The sequence below is a fragment of the Hemitrygon akajei genome, chromosome 6 (assembly GCF_048418815.1).
Source record: "Hemitrygon akajei chromosome 6, sHemAka1.3, whole genome shotgun sequence".
In the NCBI taxonomy this organism is placed as follows: Eukaryota; Metazoa; Chordata; class Chondrichthyes; order Myliobatiformes; family Dasyatidae; genus Hemitrygon; species Hemitrygon akajei.
The window spans coordinates 98,391,301-98,411,631 of NC_133129.1; the positions used below are offsets into that span (position 1 = coordinate 98,391,301).

The following is a 20,331-nucleotide window of genomic DNA, read 5'->3' on the forward strand; positions in this document are numbered from 1 at the left end:
ATTCTAATCTTCCGTGTTTCAGTGAACAATGTTGGGAAAATGTATGATATACTTTCGTGTTGTTTTCTGGATGTGCCAGATGTCAAAAAGGTATAGTACATTCAAGATTGTTTAATGTCATTCCCAGCACACAATTATAAGGAAGAACAAAATAATTGTTACTGCAGATCTAATACAGGGCAATAAAAAGCCACAGTAAGATAAAGCACACAATAAATATAGACACATAAGATAGCTTATACTATAGCATAGATACTAGGTGGCAAGGTAGCATAGCAGCTAGCACATTGCTTTACAGTACCAGTGACCCAGGTTCAACTCCCACTGCTGCCTGCAAACAGTTTGTATGTTTTCTCTGTGGCTGTGTGGCTTTCCTCCCATGGTCCAAAGATGTACTGGTTGGTAGGTTAATAGGCACATGAATGTGAGGAAGATGGAGCGACATGGACATTGTGTAGTTAGGAGGGATTAGTATTTTTATAATTTGGTGTTTAGCTGGCCTGGAATAACATTGTGGGCCAGATGGCTGTTCCTGTGCTGCACTGCTCTAAGATCTATGTGTCCAGCAACATCTCTACTTTCTGCGAAGGTGGAGGAAAGTCCATCTCCCACTCCCCATCCTCATCATATTCTACAGGGGTTGTATTGAGAGCATCCTGAGCAGCTGTATCAGTGCCTGTTTCAGAAATTGCACCATCTCGGATCGCAAGACCCTGCAGCGGATAGTGAGGTCAGCTGAGAAGATCATCGGGGTCTCTCTTCCCACCATCACAGACATTTACACTACATGCTGCATCCGCAAAGCAGACAGCATTATGAAGGACCCCACGCATCCCTCATACAAACTCTTCTCTCTCCTGCCGTCTGGGAAAAGGCACCGAAGCATTCGGGCTGTCACGACCAGACTATGTAACAGTTTCTTCCCCCAAGCTATCAGACTCCTCAATACCCAGAGCCTGGACTGACACCTTACTGCCCTATTGTCTTGTTTATTACTTATTGTAATGCCTGCACTGTTCTGTGCACTTTATGCAGTCCTGGGTAGGTCTGTAGTCCAGTGTAGTTGTTGTTCTTTTTTCTCTGTGTTGTTTTTTTACGTAGTTCAGTCTAGTTTTTATACTGTGTCATGTAACACCATGGTCCTGAAAAACGTTGTCTCATTTTTACTATGCACTGTACTAGCAGTTACAGTCGAAATGACAATAAAAGTGACTTGACTTGACTTCTATTGTAAACTGTGCCATGATTAGGCGAGGGTTGCCGAGTGGCTCAGTTTGAAGGTCTGGAAGGGCCTATTTTGCACTGCTATCTCAATACATAAATAAATTCCACTTGGGAGGAAACTGGAGCTCCTGGAGGAAACTACACTGTCAAATGGAAAGCCTGTATTAAAGGCATGGCTTATAGAAGAGAAAAGTGGGTCAGATTGTTCAAGTATAGTATAGCTTATAGAACAGCTGTTCCTGCCATGCATGAGACTTTCAAGTCCAAACCCCTGCAACACACACTAAATGCTGGAGGAACTCAGCAGGTCATGTAGCATCTATGGAGGACAATAAACAGTCAACATTTCAGGCTGAGCCCTTCATCAGGACTGGAAAGGAAGGGGCAGAAACCGGAGTGAGAAGATAGGGGGGGGTGGTGGAGGGGAAGGGCCTCAATGTAGTGGAGGCCCATGAACAGACATCAGAATGGAAATGGGGTGGAATTGAAATGCCATTCTAAAATGGGTGGCCACTGGTAATTCCCATCTACGTTCACTTGGCTGGGCTAGTCTTTGACTAGGTGAGAATAAGCATTCGGCAAAGACTAGAAGGGCCGAGATGGTCTGTTTCCGTGCTGTAATTGTTATATGTTATATGGTTATATTGACCAGGTTTCCTACCCCAGATCAGTGTCTTATGAAATACTGATGGACGTAATGCATGTGAAGATCATGAATTGAACTGCTGATGCTCACACCTTAGTCTCAAGAGGAAGCTGAAGAACAAGTACTCTGGGAAGAGTACCCCTATTTAACAACACCCCAATAGGAGTCGGTGACTTTAAGGCGGAGTGGAGAGAGGAAAAATTTGAAAATGAAAATGAAAGACAAATGGAGAGCTCTGTGTGAGGAAAGGGTTAGATTGATCTTGGTGTAGGTTAAAAGGTCGGCATAATATCATGGACTGAAGGGCCTGTACTGTGCTGTAATGCTCGATGTTCTATTTTCTAAAATGAATTTTTTATATTTCAGGCAGTTGCTGATATTTTCTTCTGCAATGCCCTTTCTGTGCCAATGGTGAGTATCCCCATACTGAAGAACACTGTATTTGATTAAAGAGGGTGTTACAAAGTTCTTAGACAACAAGTCATAGGCACAGATTTAGTCCATCTGGCCAATTGAGTCTGCTGTCATTCCATCATGGCTGATTTATTATTCCTGTCAACCCCATTCTCCTGCCTTCTCCCTGTAACTGTCAGCACCCTTACTAATTGAAAGCACATCAACCTCCACTTTAGAAATACCTGATATAGAGCTAAATGTGGCAATGAATTCCGCAGATTCACCACCCTCTGGCTAAAGAAATTCTTCCTCACCTCTGTTCTGAAGAGATGCCCTTCGATTCTGAGGCAGTGCTAATGTAGGAAACATTCTCTACACATCCATTCTACAGTGCCTGTAAAAAATATTCACCAGTCCCCCCCCCCCCCCGTACCTTTTCATGTTTTATTGTTTTACAGCATTGAATCTGATCTCACACGAGCATGGCGGTGGATAGAACACGGACGCGGAGGCAGAGTCGGGAGGTGTTATTGACATAGTGAGCATAGAATCGGCATTCAGGAGCGATGCTAAACATAGAACTGGCGGTCCCAAGAACCATGAAATAAGGTTACTGACACGAATTGACCAATGAACTGGCAGCTCCTTGTTGTGATCACAGGGTCTTTATCCTGCTTTTTCTGATGGAAAGCAGGTGTGTGTAGTTAGTGGAACCTGGGAGTGATTGGAAACTAAACGAGGGGACTGAGGCCCAATTCCTGAGGTAAATAGGAAGGTGGGGGATTGCCAGAAGGGACCATGATATCTCAGTGGATTTTCTTCGGCTTTTTTGGCACTGATCAACAGAAATAGACTCTTTTGTGTCAAAGTGAAAACAGATCTCTACAAAGTGATCTAAATTAAGGATCAGAGGGATCTTGGGGTCCGAGTCCAAAGGACGCTCAAAGCAGCTGCGCAGGTTGACTCTGTGGTTAAGAAGGCATATGGTGTGTTGGACCTCATCAATCGTGGGATTGAGTTTAGGAGCCGAAAGGCAATGTTGCAGCTATATTGGATCCTGGTCAGACCCCACTTGGAGTACTGTGCTCAGTTCTGGTCGCCTCACTACAGGAAGGATGTGGAAGCCATAGAAAGGGTGCAGAGAAGATTTACAAGGACGTTGCCTGGATTGGGGAGCATGCCTTACGAGAATAGTTTGAGTGAACTCGGCCTTTTCTCCTTGAAGCGAAGGAGGATGAGCGGTGACCTGATGGAGGTGTACAAAATGATGAGAGGCATTGAATATGTGGATAGTCAGATGCTTTTTCCCAGGGCTGAAATGGTTGCCACAAGAGGACACAGATTTAAGGTGCTGGGGAGTAGATACAGAGGAGATGTCAGGGGTAAGTTCTTTACTCAGAGAGTGGTGAGTGCGTTGAATGGACTGCCGGCGATGGTGGTGGAGGCGGATACAATAGGGTCTTTTAAGAGGCTTTTAGATAGGTACATGAAACTTAATAAAATAGAGGGCTATAGGTAAGCCTAGTAATTTCTGAGGTAGGGATGTGTTTGGCACAACTTTGGGACTGTCTTGTGCTGTACGTTTTCTGTGTTTCTATTCTAATTACAAATATCAAATACAAATTAATCAACTACAGAAGTATTCACCCCCTTTAATATGACATACCAAATCATCACTGGTGCAACCAATTGGTTTTAGAAATTACATAATTATTTAAATAGAGATACAAGAACAACCTGATGCAAGAGAACTGTGACTTGGAGAAGATTTGTTTTCCAGCAAGACAATGACCCCAAGCATAAAGCCAAAGCTACACAGGGAAGGCTTAAAGACAACAAAGTTAATGCCTTGGAGTGGCCAAGTCAGAGTCCAGACCTCAATTCAATTGAGAACCTGTGGCTGGACTTGAAAAGGTCTGTTTATTCACAATCCCCACGCAATCTGACGGAGTTTGAGCAGTTTTGTCAAGAAGAATGGGGAAAAATTGCAGTGTCCAGATGTGCAAAGCTGATAGAGACCTAACCACACAGGAGTAAAGCTGTAATTGTTGCCAAAGGTACATCTACTAAATACTGACTTGAAGAGGATGAGTAATTCTGCAATCAATTAATTAATTGGTGTTTAATAATTGTAATAAATTTAGACCACAGTGATTCAACATTGTAAAACAATACAAAACGAAGACTTCCAATGGGTGGGGGGGTGAATATTTTTTATAGGCACTGTATGTAGGCTGTTCAATACTCAATAGTTTTCAGAGAGAATTCCACTCATTCATCTAAACTCTAGTGAATACAGGCGCAAAGGCGCCACATACATTAACCCTTTCATGTCTGGGATAATTCTCGTTAACTACCTCTGAACCCTGTCCAATGTCAGCACATCCTTTTCTGTGATATGGGGAAAGCTGCTCACATTAGTCAGTGGTCAGCACCACATTTCAGGAAATGAAAACTAGTGTTGAATTTACATTCGTTTGTATGAATTCACTTGCTGTGTTCCCAGATGAGGTTGGAAATCCTTTCCATTGTTTCAGTCTGGAAAGTTTATCAAATGAATCTGTGAAGTAGGTGGTATGAGTTATGTTTCTGTGTGACAAGAATGACAATGAAATAGATGATTAAACATTTTACTGCGTCATGTTAGCATTTTTTTACACTGGGCAACTTACAGTGTCGGATTAATGAGACATTTCTACACACTGGGCAGCCTGAGTAATTGTACACACTGGGCAGCCTGAGTAATTGTACACTCTGGGCAGCCAGAGTAATTGTACACACAGGGCAGCCAGAGTAATTGTACGCTCTGGGCAGCCAGAGTAATTGTACACACAGGGCAGCCAGAGTAATTGTACACACTGGGCAGCCAGAGTAATGGTACACACAGGGCAGCCAGAGTAATTGTACACACTGGGCAGCCAGAGTAATTGTACACACAGGGCAGCCAGAGTAATTGTACACACTGGGCAGCCAGAGTAATTGTACGCTCTGGGCAGCCTGCGTAATTGTACACACAGGGCAGCCTGAGTAATTGTACACACTGGGCAGCCAGAGTAATTGTACACATGGGGCAGCCTGAGTAATTGTACGCTCTGGGCAGCCTGAGTAATTGTACACTCTGGGCAGCCTGAGTAATTGAACACACTGGGCAGCCTGAGTAATTGTACACACTGGGCAGCCTGAGTAATTGAACACACTGGGCAGCCTGTGTAATTGTACACACTGGGCAGCCTGAGTAATTGTACACACTGGGCAGCCTGTGTAATTGTACACACTGGGCAGCCTGAGTAATTGTACCTCTGGGCAGCCTGAGTAATTGAACACACTGGGCAGCCTGAGTAATTGTACACACTGGGCAGCCTGAGTAATTGAACACACTGGGCAGCCTGAGTAATTGTACACACTGGGCAGCCTGAGTAATTGTACACACTGGGCAGCCTGAGTAATTGTACACATTGGGAAGCCAGAGTAATTGTACATACAGGGCAGCCCGAGTAATTGTACGCTTCGGGCAGCCCGAGTAATTGTACACACAGGGCAGCCCGAGTAATTGAACACACTGGGCAGCCTGAGTAATTGTACGCACTGGGCAGCCTGAGTAATTGTACACACTGGGCAGCCTGAGTAATTGAACACACTGGGCAGCCTGAGTAATTGTACGCTCTGGGCAGCCTGAGTAATTGTACACTCTGGGCAGCCTGAGCACTGGTACACACTGGGAAACCTACAGTGTGGTAGATATGAACCAGACCTGCTGAGATGTAGAAACATCTGCACTCAGAAGCATGCATGAAAAGAGAGAGCTCTCCACACTTAGGAGGTCTGATCGATTAACTGCATGTTCAAACAGCCACATTCGTGACCATCACATTCTCACAATCAACCCCATACGGTTCAGAAACATTGTCCCTTTAGTAAATGTATTGAGCCTAACACGTCCCTCTTTCCTCTTTGATAGATGACTGCTGTTGTCCTGCCGCAAATGGTTGACAGGTACCGTCGCAGCTTGTAATTTGGGAGGTTTGAGTTAATTATAATCAAGTGTAACTTTGGAGAGAGCAGGAGAGGCAGAGGTTGAGGGGACAGCTGAGATGATAAAAGAGATTTTATTTGACATCTTATTATTACATAGCGCTTAGCGAAATTGCTTTACAGCGCTGGATGTATGATCAGGGTTCGGTTCCTGTCGCTGTCTGGAAGGAGTTTGTATACTCTCCCCACGATTATGTGGGTTTCTTCTAAGTGCTCTGGTTTCCTACCACATTCCAAACATGTAGGGATTAGGATTAGTAAATTGTGGGCATGTTACATCGGTGCAGGAAGTGTGGCGATACTTACCACAGCTACAGCACGTCCTCAATTTGATTTGATGAAAGATGACTCATTTCACTGTATATGTTTTGTCCAGTTATAGCAGAACAGCACACATCAAAAATACACCAATAGATGTTAACATCATATCTCTGTCCTAAATCATATTTTACCTTGAGCTGTTTTTCCTAAATCTTTACTTTTTTGGTGATCTCTGCCTTGGAAGTAAAATGATCTCAGTAATTCTCCCTGTTCTGATGTTTGGTGTTTTGTTTTGAAACTTGCCAGGAAGAAAGGTGTCATTATCAACATTTCTTCAGAAGCTGGAACTTTTCCACATCCAATGCTTGCCATGTATTCAGCGACTAAGGTAAGCACTTATCATAGGCTAGCTGACTGTATAGGTAGTGCTCTCACCTCTGAAGCTTTGACACAACATCACAGTACAGGTGTTCCCAACCTGGGGTTTACGGACTGCTTGCTTAATGGTATTGGCTCATGGCGTAAAAAAGATGGGAACCCTTGTTATAGTATGAAAGAACATAAAGCGTTGAAAACTGCAACACACTACAGGCAGCTTTGAACCTATTGTATGATCAATCTAACCCTTCCCTCCCATATTACCCTCCATATTTCCATTGCCCTTGTGACTATCTAAGAGTCTCTTCAAAGTCCCTAATGTACCTGCCTCTACCAGCACCCCTGGCAGGGTGATCCACACACCCAGCACTCTCTGCGCACATAAAAAACTGCCTCTGACATCCCCCACTTGTACATTCCTCCAGTTGCCTAAAAATTATGCCCCTGGTATTAGATATTTCCAGCTGGGGAAAAAGTCACTGACTATCTACTTGATCTATGCCTCTTATTACCTTGTAGATCCCTATCCAGTCACTACTCATCCTCCTTCGCTCTACCAGAAAGCCTGCTCATCTGCCCTCATGAGGTGTGTTCCCTCACCCAGGCAGTATCCTGGTAAATCTCTGCACCTTCTCTAAACATTTGACGGTACATCCTGTCTGTCACAGTGTGCGTTAACAAATGACTGATCCCTGGTGTGGTGCATCACCAGACTCCCACGTAGAGACAAAAACAGAGTTCATTCATAGGAATTTTAACAGAACATTGGTGGCTCAACCAAGTGACACTGCGAGATAAATCATTCTCGAAACACAAGGACACTGTGATAAACACTAATCAGAAGTTAAATGAACCTGAGCTAGTCAAAATAAACTCTATAAGAGAAAGCAGAAAGTACAAGGGTTTAACAGCAATTATGAAACACAACCTATCAAACATAGGTTTGATAACCTATATTATCAAACATAGGCTCATGACACCTTCCTATAATGAGGCAACCACAAATGTCAAGGTTGTTAAGGATTCATTGGTGAATTCTGAAGCAAAGTATTAAGGAACTTTCACACTTCCTCCAATTGTAGGCACCTGTTTACTCTTTTGTCCATGATCAGTCCTACCCTCACTCGAGTCATCCTGTTCTCCTGTTCTTCACCTATGTGTACAATGCTTTGGGGTGTTCCTTAACCCAATTCGCCAGGACCTTATTATGCCCTCTTCTATCTCTCCAGAATTTACACGTCAGCTGCTTCTTGGTTCCTCTGTTACTATGAAGAGCCCTGTCTGATCCTTGGTTCCTAAGCCCTACGTCACTGATCCTTAATATACAGTTTGAGGATTGATTCCTGCTCTTTTAACTCACCTTTTCCAGTCCTGGGATAGCTTTCAAATAGTCTGACTTATTCCAACAGTCTTGTAGTGTTCTCTCCTGTATCCATTTCCCTTCTGAAAACCATGATTGTATGTTCCCCACTCTTTCGGGCAGAGCACTCCAGATCATAACCATTGGTTCTTCTTTGGCTAATGACTTCATAAGCTGGTAAATTGATTTACCACTGCCACATACACTGAGGTGCAGTGAAAGGCTTTGTCTTGCATGCCATCCATATAGATTGGGTGGCATGGTAGCATCATAGTCAGCACAATCCTTTACAGTACAGGTGACCTGGGTTCAATTTCTGCCATTTCTTGTGAGGAGTTTGTACATTTTCCCGTGAGTGTGTGGGTTTCCTCCTACAGCCAAAGGCATACTGGTTGGTAACCAGTATCGGGTGGTAAATTGGATTAGTAAGTATGCAGATGATACTAAGGTAGGTGGAGTTGTGGATAATGAATTATGTTTTCAAAGCTTGCAGAAAGATTTAGGTCAGTTAGAAGAGTGGGCTGAACGATGGCAGATAGAGTTTAATGCTGATAAGTGTGAGGTGCTACATTTTGCTAGGAATAATCCAAATAGGACATACATGGTAAATGTAGGACATACATTGAAGAATGCAGTAGAACAGAGTAATCTAGGAATAAGATCGTTCCCTGAAGGTGGAATCTCATGTTGATAGGGTGGTGAAGAATCAGAGCATTGAGTATAGGAGTTGGGATGTAATGTTAAAATTGTACAAGGCATTGGTAAGGCCGAATTTGGAGTATTGTGTACAGTTCTGGTCACTGAATTATAGGAAAGATATCAACAAAATAGAGAGAGTACAGAGAAGATTTACTAGAATATTACCTGGGTTTCAGCACCTAAGTTACAGGGAAAGGCTGAACAAGTTAGGTCTTTATTCTTTGGAGCGTAGAAGGTTGAGGGGGGACTTGATAGAGGTATTTAAAATAATGAGAGGGATAGATCGAGTTGACGTGGATAGGCTTTTTCCATTGAGAGTAGGGGAGATTCAAACAAGAGGACATGATTTGAGAGTTGGGGGGCAAAAGTTTAAGGGTAACACGAGGGGGTATTTCTTTACTCAGAGAGTGGTAGCTGTATGGAATGAGCTCCCAGTAGAAATGGTAGAGGCAGGTTCAGTATTGTCACTTAAAGTAAAATTGGATAGGAAAGGAATGGAGGGTTATGGGCTGAGTGCGGGCCAGTGGGGCTAGGTGAGTGTAAGCGTCGGCACGGACTAGAAGGGCCGAGATGGCCTGTTTCCGTGCTGTAATTGTTAAATGGTTATATGGTTATATGGTAGGTTAATTGGTCATTGTAAATTGTCCCGTGATTAGGCTAGTGTTAAATTTGGTGTTTGCTGGGTGGTGCGGCTCAAAGGGCTAGAAGGGCCTATTGTATGCTGTATCTGAATATATACAGTGAATAAATAGATCATTTCATGGCAACAGTGCATTGAGGCAGTACAAGGGAGAACTATAATAGGATAATGTGTTACAGTTACAGAGGAAGTGCAGTACAGACAGAAAATAAGCCTTAACAAGGTAGACAGTGAGATCGAGAGCCTTAAATCCTAGTCTTATTGTACTAAGAGACCATTCAGTCATTTAATAACAGGGAGGTAGAAACTGTTCTTGAGCCTAGTGGTACGAGCTGTGGAGATTTTGTTTCTTCTGTGGAATGGGAAGAACAGTTATGGCTACCCCATCCTTCCACCTGAAAAATGCCTTCATTAAGATAAACCACTAATTATATGAAGACATGAATAAGGAGCAGGACATTCAGCTGCACAAGTCTGAAAGATTTAGGAAGATTAGCTTTATTTGTTACGTTCATCAAAATATACAGTGAAATGAGTAGTTTGCATCAACAACCAACACAGTCTGAGGATGTGCTGGAGGATGTGCAGAGGCATTACCATGCTTCCTTCCAGTGCCAACATAGCACGCCCACAGCTTACAGACCCTAACCTGTATGTCTTTACGATAAGGGAGGAAACTGGAGCACCTGGAGAAAACCAACACAGTCACAGGGTGAATGTAGAAACTCCATACAGACATAGGCGGTGATTGAACCCATCACTGGCAGTGTAAAGCGTTATGCCACCAATCATCTGTTCCATCATTCAACAAGATCGTGGCCAAGCTAACTGTAACTGCAACTCCCCTTTCCATCCTAGGCAGGGGCGTATTTATGGAAAATAGCGCCTCTGGCAAGCACTGAAATTGCACCCTTCTGCAAACCATCTGACACCCATCTTTTAGATAACTTTACCATAATATTAGCTCAAAAATACAAGTTGAGCTCATTAATCTTTTAACTAACAAATTGTGGCACTACATGAAAATTATAACTACACCTTTCTTGCTTTCACTGATGCAAATTGGTCTATGATCTTTCAACTTCAATATTCCATTCGAGTGACTCACTGACCAACACTTCTCTTACATCATAAAAATGATCTCGGAAGGCTTTCAAATCCAGGGCAGCATTGTGGAATTTCATGCTAGGATTCTGCAGCCTCTTTTGAATACGGTCAATTGGAATGAGTACTTTGTTGCAAAATCCTAGCAAAATCAGAAAATCGTAATTCAGCATGCGGTTGTACAGCTGTCTTGCATCACTTCTTGTTTCACAGGTCTCGTTTTCATTGTCTCACATCTCCTGGAGAACTTGAAGTATCTCCTCAAGGTACTTGTCAATGAGCTTCACTGCTTCTGTCCTTGCACTCCACCTGGTTTTGGACTCCAACTTAACAACCACAGGCACGGCATTTCTGAGTTTTTCCCAGCGCTGTGTTGAACAAGAGAAAAACATGTAGATAGCTTCGATCGTTCCAAAAAACGTGACCATCATTGTATCCTGCTTGGCTGCATGTACAGCCACCAAGTTGAGTGAGTGATTGTCACAATTCACTAACACTGCTAGGTTGTTTTTCTCACTTATTCTTTGATGAATACCACTTCTGTGTCCAGCCATCACAGCAGTGTTGTCATAGCACTGTGGCCAACAATCTTGTAGCTCCATTTTGTCTTTCTCTAGCTGTTTCAAGATGTCTTCAACCAAGCTCTCAGCATCCTTCTGGCTTGTCTGGATAAAACCAAGGAAGGACTCTCTAACATGGACTGTTTTCCTCTCAAAATCAACTTCCACATACCTCACTACTTCTGACATCTGCTCATGGTATGCCTGATCAGGAGTCGAGTCGAACATGAGACCATAGTACTTGGCTTTATGAATGCTTCTCAGTAAACTCTGGCGAACAGTAGATGCCATCATGTGGATGAATTCATTTTGGACACCCGGTGAAAGATAAGACGTGGATCCAGGATGACTTTCCAAATGAGTGAAGTGTTCTTTTATGACAGGGTCAAAGATGGCCAGTAGTTTCAGTAAGCCAAGGAAATTTCCCACATTGGAGTCATCGTCTAGCGGAAGTGACTTCCTGTGTCCTTGCAAAGCCAAGTTCTGAGTCGCAAGGAATTTTATGCAGTGAAGGATTCTCGTCAAAATATTACGCCACTTCCGCTTTTCCTTCTCAATCTGTGACTGAAATATCGCATCAATAATTCCTCTGTTTCCAGCTATATTTCTTTCCATTTCTTTCCACTGTGTGAAGCATTCCCGATGATTCTTGGCATTTTCATGAATACTAATCCTTTCAGGTGCTTTCTACTGGTTAAATCCACTTTCCTGCTCCAATGAGGATTGATGGTCTGACTGGGAATAGAGAAGACAACAGATACAAAATGCTGACTTTTTAGAAGGGGAATAGACTAGCTATGAGCGAATCACTTCCTCACCATGACCATTTCCCAATTTCCTCTTCAACCAAGTTTTGTTCATTGAGCGGTTATTTGTTGGTAGCAAAGGCCCCTCACTGTTCTGAAAATACTTTGAACCCAGCTTTATTATTTCTGTTCTCAACGTGTCAGGCAGAATTGTTTTTCCAGTATCCTTGTTGAAAATCAGAAGTACAATGTCATGCTGTTCAATCACTTCTGGTATGACAGTTCGAGGCTCCTTGACACAATCCAGTTCACTAGGTTCAGTGTCGTCAGGTTCAATCTCGTCAATAAACTTAACATCACCACCACCGCCATCGTCTTCCCCTCCTGTCACGTCCACTTTCTCTGTGGCAGCCTCACTCTTAATCTCATCATACTCGGATTTATCTGACTTGACTTCCTCCTCGGATTGTGACGCATTTGTACTTGATCCACCTTCGGATTCTAACAAACTTGTAGCTAGTGCAGGCGACTCTGTGGAATGTGTCAAACTACTTGTTTTGGGCTTTTCAAAGAAGGGCATGAAGAACTTGCTCGACTTCTTGCCTTCCTCCGCCTCCAACTTTGGTCTCTTCCATCCTTCAGCTCCACTTTCCTTCTTCTTCGTGAAGAAACATTTCATGGTGTTCTCACAAAATGCTCTGAAATAAGGTCATACTAGCGCTTTTCACCTATGATCATCAAAGAGAGATCATACATCTGAAGAAAATTATTTTTTCACTATACAAGGATGGCTTGTCTGACTTTAATAGAAACTGCTCAGTGGCGCCCCCTTCAAGTGGCGCCCAGGGCACGTGCCATACCTGCCGTGCCTTAGATATGTCACTGATCCTAGTTATGGTAAACTGTCGCTATCCTCTCACACATGCTTTCCCATTGTATTTGTTTACACCGTCCTTTCAGGAAGAGATTTCCAACTCCTGATCTCTGGAGAGAACTTTCTTTTGCCTCATTGCCTTCTTAAAGAGGCAACATCTTATTTTGGACAGTTTTTGAATATTCCTATATTAAATATCATGCTGTTCTTTGTACGAGGCACAGAAATCCCGACTCCTTCAGGTTCCTGCAGTCCATCATCACCGATATCATTCTAATGGATTTCTCTGTTATCTGCTCAATACTGAGATTTACAAAGCAGTCCAAAGGTCTGCAGATGAAGCTGTACCATATTACATAATTGTGGTCCAGTCCATCATGGGCAAAACCCTCCCCACCGTTGAGCACGTGTACATAAAACACTGTCACAGGAAAGCAGCATCCATGATCAAGCATCCCCATCACCCAGGTCACGCTTTCTTCTCTTACTGCCATTGAAAGGACCTAAAGGAGCCTCAGGACTCACACCACCAGGTTCAGGAACAGTTATTTCTCCTCAACTATCAGGCTCTTGAACCAAAGGGAATAACTTCACTCAACCTCACTTGCTCCATTATTGAAATGTTCCCACAACCAATGAACTCCTCTTCTCAGGTTCTTGATATTTATCTATTAATATTATTTCTTTCTCTTTGTATTTGCACAATTTGTTGTCCTTTGCACACTGGTGTGGTTTTCATTGATTCTGTTATGGTTATTACCCAATTATCAATTTATTGAGTATCATCATAATCATAATGTGTGATGCCGCATGACACGGGCAATCATGGGTCCACAAAAAAATGAATTTCAGGGTTGTGTCAGGTGAGATATATGTACATATGTACAGGTGACATATTATATATGTATATATATAATAAATTTACTTTGAACTTTGAACATACCAAGCCCACTGCTCTCATCCTTAGCTGGTTGTACAGCTACAATTTTAAAAAAACTTACCTGTTCATATTATTGTGTTAGTATTATTTTATGTGCTTCATCTGATGCATGTTCTGCTTATTCCACCTATGTCCCAGTGGAATATTGTTTCATTTATCTGTATACATGTGGATGGTTGAATAACGATAAATCCCAACTCCTTACACATGTACTCAACAAACTCCACCCAGCCGCAAATACCCAATCTTGTCTTCAGCACCCCACATCACATATTCTGACCCCTCAGCACACTGATCTTTCATCCCTGCCCTCACCAACTGTAACCCGTCTCACTATCGCGTACCTGCAATGACTCATTCCTAATACTTGATGTCTCCAAACTGGGGGTTGGGTATCAACCAGTGAATGAGTTTGAACTTTTTGAATGTTGTTAGTGTTCTTCAATTAAGGATCTTTACCTTTCACAGGTCTTCACTGACTTCTTCTCCCGAGCACTGAATGTGGAATACAAATCACAGGGAATTATCACACAGGTATGGAAAAACAAATGAATGACATTGTTCCTTCTTTCTTAAGTACATATATTATTTTTATTTAAACTCAGGAACCACTTTGTTAGTGTACACCTGTTTGTTAATGCAGATACCTAATTAGCCAATCATGTGGCAACAACTGGGTGCATAAAAGCATGCAGACATGGTCAAGAGGTTCAGTTGTTGTTCGGACCAAAACATCAGAATGGGGAAGAAATGTGATCTAAGTGACAATCTTTAATGGTTGTTGTTGCCAGATAGGGTAGTTTGAGTATCTCAGAAATTGCTGATCTCCTGGGATTTTCATGCACAAGTCTCTAGAGTTTACAGAGAATGGTGCAAAGAACAAAAATCATCTAATAAGTGGCCGATCTGTGGGCAAAAACAGCTTGTTAATGAAAGAGGTCAGAGGTAAATGGCCAGACTGGTTCATGCTGACAGGAAGGCAAGAGTAATTCTGGTGTGCAGAAGACATCTCTGAATGCACAACACGTTGGACCTTGAAGTGGATGGGTTACAGCAGCAGAAGACCACAAACATTAGCCACTTTATTAGGCATAGGATTTACATTCCAGAATTTTATAGACAATAGACAATAGGTGCAGAAGTAGACCATTCAGCCCTTCGAGCCTGCACCGCCATTCTGAGATCATGGCTGATCATCTACTATCAATACCCGGTTCCTGCCTTGTCCCCATATCCCTTGATTCCCCTATCCATAAGATACCTATCTAGCTCCTTCTTGAAAGCATCCAGAGAATTGGCCTCCACTGCCTTCTGAGGCAGTGCATTCCACACCCCCACAACTCTCTGGGAGAAGAAGTTTTTCCTTAACTCTGTCCTAAATGACATACCCCTTATTCTCAAACCATGCCCTCTGGTACTGGACTCTCCCAGCATCTGGAACATATTTCCTGCCTCTATCTTGTCCAATCAGATCCCCTCTCAATCTCCTTAATTCCAGCGTGTACAAGCCCAGTCTCTCTAACTTCTCCACGTAAGACAGACCGGACATCCCAGGAATTAACCTTGTGAATCTACGCTGCACTTCCTCTACAGCCAGGATGTCCTTCCTTAAGCCTGGAGACCAAAACTGTACACAATACTCCAGGTGTGGTCTCACCAGGGCCCTGTACAAATGCAAAAGGATTTCCTTGCTCTTGTACTCAATTCCCTTTGTAATAAAGGCCAACATTCCATTAGCCTTCTTCACTGCCTGCTGCACTTGCTCATTCACCTTCAGTGACTGATGAACAAAGACTCTTAGATCTCTTTGTATTACTCCCTTATCTAACTCTACACCGTTCAGATAATAATCTGCCTTCCTGTTCTTACTCCCAAAGTGGATAACCTCACACTTATTCACATTAAACGTCATCTGCCAAGTATCTGCCCACTCACCCAGCCTATCCAAGTCACCCTGAATTCTCCTAACATCCTCATCACATGTCACACTGCCACCCAGCTTAGTATCATCAGCAAACTTGCTGATGTTATTCTCAATGCCTTCATCTAAATCATTGATGTAAATCGTAAACAGCTGTGGTCGCAATACCGAGCCCTGTGGCACCCCACTAGTCACCACCTGCCATTCCGAGAAACACCCATTCACCGCTACCCTTTGCTTTCTGTCTGCCAACCAGTTTTCCATCCATGTCAATATCTTCCCCCCAATGCCATGAACTCTGATTTTACCCACCAATCTCCTATGTGGGACCTTATCAAATGCCTTCTGAAAATCGAGGTACACTACATCCACTGGATCTCCCTTGTCTAACTTCCTAGTTACATCCTTGAAAAACTCCAATTGATTAGTCAAGCATGATTTGCCCTTGGTAAATCCATGCTGGCTTGGCCCAATCCTATCACTGCTATCTAGATATGCCATTATTTGATCTTTAATAATGGGCTCTAGCATCTTCCCCACTACTGATGTTAGGCTGACAGGACAATTGTTTTCTCCCTCCCTCCTTTCTTAAAAAGTGGGATAACATTAGCCATTCTCCAATCCTCAGGAACTGATCCTGAATCTAAGGAACATTGGAAAATGATTACCAATGCATCCGCAATTTCCAGGGCCACCTCCTTTAGTAACCTAGGATGCAGACCATCTGGACCTGGGGATTTGTCAGTCTTCAGTCCCATCAGTCTACTCATCACCGTTTCCTTCCTAATGTCAATCTGTTTCATTTCCTCTGTTACCCTATGTCCTTGGCCCATCCATACATCTGGGAGATTGCTTGTGTCTTCCCTAGTGAAGACAGATCTAAAGTACTTATTAAATTCTTCTGCCATTTCTCTGTTTCCCATAACAATTTCACCCAGTTCATTCTTCAAGGGCCCAACATTGTTCTTAACTATCTTCTTTCTCTTCACATACCTAAAAAAGCTTTTGCTATCCTCCTTTATATTCCTGGCTAGCTTGCGTTCGTACCTCATTTTTTCTCCCCGTATTGGCTTTTTAGTTAAGTTCTGTTGTTCCTTAAAATTTCCCAATCATCTGTCTTCCCACTCACTTTAGCTCTGTCATACTTCTTTTTTTTAATGCTATGCAATCTTTGACTTCCTTTGTCAACCACTGAGGCCCCTTTCCCTCCTTTGAATCCTTCCTTCTCCGGGGGATGAACTGATTTTGCACCTTGTGCATTATTCCCAAGAATACCTGCCATTGCTGTTCCACTGTCTTTTCTGCTAGGATATCCGTCCATTTAACTTTGGCCAGCTCCTCCCTCATGGCTCCATAGTCTCCTTTGTTCAACTGCAACACTGAAAACCTCCGATCTGCCCTTATCCTTCTCAAATTGCAGATAAAAAACTTATCATATTATGGTCACTACCTCCTAATGGCTCCTTTACTTCAAGATCGCTTATCAAATCCTGTTCATTACACAACACTAAATCCAGAATAGCCTTGTCCCTGGTCGGCTCTCGTACAAGCTGTTCCAAGAATGCATCCCGTAGGCACCCTACAAACTCCCTATCCTGGGGTCCAGCACCAACCTGATTCTCCCAATTCACCTGCATGTTGAAATCCCCCATAACTACTGCGACATTACCTTTGCCACATGCCAATGTTAACTCCCTATTCAACTTGCACCCAGTATCCATGCTACTGTTTGGTGGCCTGTAGACCATACCCATTAGGGTCTTTTTGTCCTTACTGTTCCTCAGTTCTATCTACACAGACTCTACTTCTCCTGACCCTATGTCCCCCCTTGCAAAGGACTGAATCTCATTCCTCACCAACAGGGCCACCCCACCCCCTCTGCCCACATTTCTGTCCCTACGATAGCACGTATACCCTTGTACATTCATTTCCCAGGTCCGATCTCCCTGCAGCCATGTCTCCGTTATCCCAACAACATCATAGTTACCCATTCGCACCTGAGCTTCAAGCTCATCCGCCTTATTTCTGACACTTCGTGCATTCAGATATAGAATTTTTAGCCCATTTCTCCTCTCTCTGTTTAAATCGCTGCCTATTGTGCTTAACCAAGCTCCTCGAACTCCCATTGGGCTATACGCCCCTTGAATTTTGTTGTCCTTCCTAAATTTACTTATTCTTTCTGCACATTTAACTCCATGTTCCGTCAGACCATCCCTCTGTACATGTGTCCTCCTTATCACATGTTCCGCCTCACCTTTCTCTACTACACACTTAATATTCCGGAACCGTGTAGTCCCCACCTGTCCTTTATTCTTCATCTCGCTATCCTCTCTCCCATTCTGGATCCCTGTCCCCTGCAAATTTAGTTTAAACCCCCCTGAGAAGCACTAGCAAATTTTCCTGCAAGAATGTTAGTACCGCTCCAGTTCAGGTGTAAACTGTCCCGTCGGAACAGATCCCACCTTCCCTGGAACAAAGCCCAATTATCTAAAAACCTGAAGCCCTCCCTCCTGCACCATCCTCTCAGCCACGTATTAATCTGTATAATCTTTCTGTTCCTTGCCTCACTCGCATGTGGCACAGGTAGCAATCCTGAGATTGTTACCCTGGAGATCCTGCCCTTCAGCTTTGCACCTAACTCCCTGAACTCACTACGCAGGACCCCCTCACTCATCTTGCCCACGTCGTTGGTCCCTACATGGACCACAACATCTGGGTTCTTGCCCTCCCTCTTGAGAATAACCTGCACCCGATCTGAGATGTCCTGGACCCCGGCACCAGTGAAGCAACATACCATCCGAGACTCCCGATCTTCCCCACAAAATCTCCTATCCACCCCCCTGACTATAGAATCCCCTATCACTACCGTTCTCTTCTCTTCCCTCCTCCCCTTCTTAGTCAAGGGTCCAACCTCAGTGCCAGAGACAGGACCACTGCAACTTGTTCCTGGTAGGTCATCCCCACCAACAGTATCCAAAACGGTATACTTATTGTTGATGGGAACGGCCACAGGGGTGCTCTGCTCTCTCTGTCTGCTCCCCCTACCTCTCTTGACTGTCACCCATTTGCCTACCTCCTGTCTTTTCGGTGTGATTACCTCCCTATAACTCTTATCTATCTCTGCCTCTGCCTCCCGAATGATCCGTAGTTCATCCAGCTCCAGCTCCAACTCCCTAACTCGGTCTGATAGGAGCTGCAGCTGGATGCACCTTTCGCAGGTGTGGTCATCAGGGACAACTGTGTTGACCCTGACCTCCCACATACTGCATACGGAGCACACCACTGCTCTAACTGTCTCCCCCATTACCTGATCCCAGATTGGTCAGAATAAATGAAAAAAGTACCTACTGACCTTACCTTTTTTACCTCAGCAAGCACATACTCAGGCTCACTGATTTCCTCTCACCGAAGTCCCCTTGCGCCGAAGCCTGCTGAGTCAAAGCCCAGCACTCTGCTCCCACGCACTCCGCTGCCCGCACCGACACTGCCAACTTTGGAAGAAACTCAGCAATACATTCATGATAAGGTCCTAGGGAAGGAAGAGTATATAAGCATTACTCCCCGCCACCTTTCCTCAGCCAGTGGAGCTGAGAAACTGGGGCAGGAATGTTGATTGCCAGGATTCCCAGAGCTTACGCAGTGTTGCTAAACTTCCTATCAGTGGTCTAGACAAAGGAGGATCATTCTTGGGACTGGAATTGTTCACACTATACACTTCCAACTATTATTAATGTTCTTATAAATCACTCTTACCAAGTCATTCTGCTGTTTCCTACTTTTGAACTCAACCCAAAGTGATTGTAATTCGATCTAACAAAATGTCAAGCAAAATTAATTTTTCACACTTCCCATGATATTTGTCCTATTTATACTCCTAATAATTTTGTATACCTCTACCACATCTCTCCTCTAACTCCTATTCAACACCACCCTATAACTCAGGTCCATAAATCCTGTCAATATCTTTGTAATGTTGAAGTGTTAGGTTAGTCTGAGGCTTTCAAACCCCATGCTGTGCTCTCATTGGTGCCATCATACCAATGAAACTTTAAAGCAGGGGTTCCAACCTGGGGTCCATGGAACCCTTGGTTAATGATAGGGGTTCATGGCATAAAAAAGGTTCAGAAGCCCAGCTTTAGAGCAATTTTCACAGCCGGGCAGACTGTTTCTGTGCAGAGGTTGGTCAACCAGTTCAGCATTTCCAGTTCTTCTGTTTTTATTTCAGATTTCTTATAGCTGTTCCTCTTTGATTTTTGGAAAGACCATGAGATCATAAGACATAATAAGATACCATAAGACATTGTTCGGCACGGACTAGAAGGGCGGAGATGGCCAGTTTCCCTGCTGTAATTGTTATATGGTTATATGTTAGAAGAGCAGAATTAGGCCATTCATCCCATCGATTCTGTTCCGCTATTTCATCATGCTGATGTATTATCCCTCTCAAACCCATTTTCCTGCATTCTCCCTATCACTTTGACATCCTTACATATCAAGAACCTATCAACCTCCACTTTAAATATACCCAATGACGGCCCTCACAGCCGTAT

At 43.5% G+C, this 20,331-nt stretch overlaps 1 protein-coding gene across 2 annotated transcripts in view; it reads left to right on the top strand.

Annotated features, from left to right (window-relative positions):
• The window catches only part of LOC140729343 (very-long-chain 3-oxoacyl-CoA reductase-B-like), a 42,844-nt gene that overhangs the window by 11,335 nt on the left and 11,178 nt on the right, over nt 1-20,331 (top strand). For both annotated transcript variants that reach the window (XM_073048986.1, XM_073048985.1), the window contains exons 5-9: nt 23-90; nt 2,237-2,281; nt 6,225-6,259; nt 6,866-6,947; nt 14,329-14,394. In XM_073048986.1, the coding sequence (XP_072905087.1) occupies nt 23-90; nt 2,237-2,281; nt 6,225-6,259; nt 6,866-6,947; nt 14,329-14,394 (296 nt within the window). The remainder of the gene's footprint in view (nt 1-22; nt 91-2,236; nt 2,282-6,224; nt 6,260-6,865; nt 6,948-14,328; nt 14,395-20,331) is intronic.